The sequence below is a fragment of the Anneissia japonica genome, unplaced genomic scaffold (genome assembly GCF_011630105.1).
Source record: "Anneissia japonica isolate Jap-2015-1 unplaced genomic scaffold, ASM1163010v1 scaffold287906_len32510_cov100, whole genome shotgun sequence".
NCBI classification, from domain to species: Eukaryota; Metazoa; Echinodermata; class Crinoidea; order Comatulida; family Comatulidae; genus Anneissia; species Anneissia japonica.
In genome coordinates, this window is record NW_022716082.1 from 3,495 (window position 1) to 8,393 (window position 4,899).

The 4,899-nt window shown below is 33.1% G+C and overlaps 1 protein-coding gene across 1 annotated transcript in view; it reads right to left on the reverse strand.

Annotated features, from left to right (window-relative positions):
• LOC117109642 (medium-chain acyl-CoA ligase ACSF2, mitochondrial-like) overlaps positions 1 to 4,141 on the reverse strand; it is a 5,636-nt gene extending 1,495 nt beyond the window's left edge. Inside the window, exons 1-3 of the mRNA XM_033252027.1 lie at positions 3,900 to 4,141; positions 3,266 to 3,394; positions 3,103 to 3,156 (exon numbers count right to left, since the gene is read on the reverse strand). Of these exons, the coding sequence (XP_033107918.1) occupies positions 3,103 to 3,156; positions 3,266 to 3,394; positions 3,900 to 4,088 (372 nt within the window). The 5' untranslated portion in view covers positions 4,089 to 4,141. The remainder of the gene's footprint in view (positions 1 to 3,102; positions 3,157 to 3,265; positions 3,395 to 3,899) is intronic.
• Between the last annotated feature and the right edge of the window lie 758 nt (positions 4,142 to 4,899).

Below are 4,899 nucleotides of genomic sequence, written 5' to 3' on the forward strand. Positions count from 1 at the left end.
GGGTTGAGGACTATGTTCCACGATGCATTATTAAGTCCTTTATTACAACACTGTATTTACCTTACTTTGATTATTTATATATGATCTAACAGTGTTAACGACTATCTTAATTTATATTATATATATATATATATATATATATATATAATATTCAATTACGTAATTAAGTTCATACGCTTAATTAAAAATGGTTTAATCTCAATTTCGTACATTTTGGGTTTGTCGGGCGTGACCAACATAATAGGCCTAATTTGTTTTTATTTGGTCTAATTCGTCTACCTCACAATAGTGTTGTTTATATAGTACAGTATACAACTTGAAACTTGAAACTTTCGAAAATAAATACACAAAAAAGAAATAACATTCTTCGGGAGGTAATTTTATTTAAAAAAATAAAGTGACTAAAAAACAACACTTATAGTCTATTTAAAACAACATAGGCATAGGTGTATGGTGGGAAACTAATGACAAGGAAATTCAGTTCAGGTGTGATAATATATATATATATATGTATATATATATATATATATATAGGCCTATATATATATATAAAATATTTTGACATACATCATGAATTGCCTCTCTGCAGGATCATTTGTTTTTTTTAAACAAGATATGAACCGCTTTGTATCTTTTTAATTACTTCAAGGTTATTTTCTTTATTTAGTACTAAAGATAGTCCGGTCCATGGTGCTATGCTCTAGAAAATTACTTTTGAAGATATATTTCTGAAGAAATTGTAATGCCGACTATTGTTTAACTATTTTGTAGATTTGAATGACGTTGTGTGAATATACTTCAATACGTTTTAGTTTCACATCGCTGAAAATAGTGCAGATGATTGTTCTGTTGGCGTCATATTTTATAAAGTTTCAATAACCACAACTAGTCTCTTAACATGTACTCAACCGCAATCTACATCATCTCTGATTCGCTTCACTGCCAGAGGGCAAAGGATTGTTTTCTATTTTTATCCTCCTTGTTTTCCAAATCTCCAACAGGTCATGAACCAATTTAGTATTCTTTGAATTAATTCAAGGCTATTTCCTTCATTTAGGTAGGCCTATACATTTACGTAAGCTTTGTACCACAGTACGACGCACTACAAATACGTTCGGAACATACTTTAAATAGTTTGTTCAAATATTTTTTTTACACGATTTTGAATGACTTCATAAATACGTTTTAGATTTACTTCATTGCAAAGAACCGAAATGTTCTCAGTAGGTCTAACCTGGCTCTGTTACCATTGCACTATTTTATAACTACACTGTTTGTTTATTCTGAAATCACATACTGTACATAGCATAAGAGTACTCATAAACGTATTATTATCCGATAGTTTTCATTTATCTAGTTGGGGGAATGAATTTTGTGCAGGTTAATAAGTTGTTTGGAATCGAAGTATGGCGGTTTGAAAGTTGGTGAATTTAAATACGTTTCTCATGCCCTTCATAACATTACTAAATTTTAGAGATTATAGTTGAAATATTGAACCAAAACTTCAAAAATAGTAAGATTAAGGTACCGTAATACTTTATATTTATGACAATCACATTTTGCTCAAATTACATGTTATACTGTCTATTTGGCCCTTTTCTCGAAAAGTGGTGAAGCGAGTTTACAGCCCTTTTGTGGTCTCGGGTCACATATGTGCAGGCGATTATGAGAACTACTAATAATCATAAGCTTTATGTTTATCATAAAAATTATATGTGGTATAAAATGTGATTGATTGATGGAATGATAGAAAGACTGACTGATTGGTTGATTATAATAGGCCTACCATATTATATACAATAATAGAAATAAAATAAAAATTCTTGAAAATTTCAATGTAAATTGTAAATACATTTAAAAAATACAATGAATTATTAATTTAATGAAAATAACAATGCTAAAAAATAATGTAAGCATAATTTAATGTTGTAGTTAATAATATATATTATGTATTATCAGCTTCATCATCATCATAGTCATCATCATCATCATCATCATCATCATCATCATCATCATCATCATCATCATCATCATCATAATTAAATATTAATAATAACAATAGCAGTTATTAGCAACGACATTTGTATAGAATATGACATTAACTATGAAAGAGATTAAGGCCCAAGTTATCGTCTTTCTGGGGTTGATGAATGGATGTGATTGAATGTGATACATGTTTCAATTGCACGACCATTGGCAGATCTGAAGGAGGGTCAGGGGGTCCTGATCCCCCTTGTGTACCGGTACACACATACTGTAGGCCTATTTACTGTAATAAGAATGAGAAAAAGTTACCAGACCGTTTACAAAAGTGGAAAAATCACCTCAGAATTCGGGGGTTATCCATTCATGGAAAAAAGAATACGTAAACAACTCAATTTTTTTTTTATGTACGTATACACACATAAGTAGGCTTATTTACGTAATATGAATGAGAAGGTTTAACTGACCGTTTTCAAGAGGGGGAAAACCTTGAATTTTAAAGACTTCTGAGGTGTCATTAAAAGACACTCAGAAGTCTGGGAAGCTCATTTCCCGCCATCTAAGAATCAAACTTTTCCCTGAGGAGGAACACCGGACCCCTCTTTTTTTTGGCGTTTTTATGAAAAAAAGTCTGACCCCCCCCCCCCCCCCAAATAAATGTGAACCTAGATCCGCCACTGACAAAGTAAAATCTGGAACATGACGTCACATAGAATTCAATGCCCGTCGCGAGGACGCTGGATTATCGTTTTGAATGCCCCAAATCTGCGGGGCGCCACTTATGAAAATTTTGCCGACAAAATGCCATTTTGTTGAGACAGAATGCTATTTTAGCATTTTATTGGGATAAAATTCTGTTTTGTCGACAAAATGTATTCTGTACTGTATAAAATAATGATTTGTGGACAAAATGCTATTTTGTACTGTAAGACAACATTTATTTTGTCACCAAAATGCTATTTGTTGACAAAATAGCTTTTTCTGTCACAGAGGATAACGTTGTCACGCAAACCGAAAACTCCTCATATGGAAAAGGTCTATTTTCTGATTAAATGCTGATCATACATTATTCATAGTCTGTCTACCGATATGAAGGAAATGGAAATAAAATATACTCACTTGAAGCAAAATATCTTTCACGCTGGTATTTGGGAAAGCCGGCAAAATGCGTACCTGTAAACAATAATGTCAATAATGTCAATAAAACAAACTAAGCATACAATCTATTTAAATTTTGTATAAATTATAGGCCTATCCCTAAGACATGTCGTTGCATAAATACTGTAATAACGCCGATGGATCTTGCTGCAGCAACAAACAGTAGGGTTTCCATATGGATGTTGCCCCACAATGCCAGTCGGTCGCCTTTCTTTATCCCAATGGATAACAGTCCAGCAGCCAGTTTTTCAACCTGGAAGATTCAATTTTAAAAACGCCATTTTATTGTTATAAATTGTTCTGGTGATTTACACATAATTGAAGTGTTATCAGGGGAAGACCGAGGTTTTAATGAAGGGGTGGACGGAAATAGGCTATTTGACGCAGTATATAATATTTTACTTCCCACGCATCCTACCCAAAAAAGTAAAACAGGTTTTTTTCTAAACATGTAAGGGTTGACCTTTTGCTGATTTGGGAGTGGCTGCAGCAGACATGTCCTCGTTTCCAGACAGGTGGATTGTTCCCCAGGCCTACAATGGTTGGCCTGAGGTGAGAAATAGTCCGAAAATGGCACCTTCAGAATTTTTTGCAATCTGTTTTCTTAGTACAAAAATTCACGTCACTGCCAATTTATGATGCTACAGTACGTTTCTATTGCCTGTATTATTATTATTATTAAATGCTGCATGCTACGGGGGTCCAAATTTTGCCAAAGCAATCATGCTACAAATGGGCACTCTGATCTTTTTACATACCCGATCTTTAAAAGCTTTGAATGTGATTCTCTCGCCATCCTCGGGAAAGACATACATTTCACGATCTGGGTGTTCATTAACCCTCTTCTCAAGCAGCTGATGCAAAGTAAGTCCAATGAGAGGAGAACTTTGATTCGAACTGGCATAGCTGATATTCAACGACACCTCCATTTTCACGACGACTAACATACAACGCACCAAGTTTGACTGGTATGTTGTTCACATAATATGCTTTTATTATAAGCATTATATGCATCACTGATAAAATATTATACCCGTGCTTAAACTATGATTTAACATGTTCGATAGTTTGAATGAATATTAATCCGCGCCTGCCTCGTATTATATGAATCCAATAAGAAAATTGTTAAAGGTTGTTGAAAATCTTGGTTCTTCTAGATGGTTCACGAGTCAAGTTTGGCTGGCAAGGCAATTTAATTTGACCCTCGAGGAAAAACGAAATAACAATAAAATGAGGAAGATAATGTGGGCCATAATTAGAATAACTAGCGCCAAAATCGATCACTTGTTGTTTTCTTTGGTCTTATTCGTCACTTCCAACAACCAAAAACCAAAAAAAAAAAAAAAGAAAAAAAAAAAGCACAAACGAGTTAGGATGTAGGGGTTACACCACTCAGATTTAAAATTAAACCCTGTAAACAGAACTAAAAATATATTCCCAGGATTGGTATTCCTATTGATTCGACATAGTAACCCAGGCGATGTGTTAAAATTGTAATGATTGCAGAGTTGTTTTCATTTATTTATTCAATAATAGCGTCACGTAAACAATGATGAACTATACAAAATAATTTTAAAATTCAGTTTCATTAAAAAGGAAAATTATAATAGCTTGGTTTGAGACTACTACTTGGTTTGTTGTCCTGTATTGAATTGATGTTTTTTTTTTATTAGATTAACCAATGAAAAATGTCAACAATTATCTTGTATATTATTTTTATTTACTTAAGCTAAATAAAATGAAATGGATCACACCTGA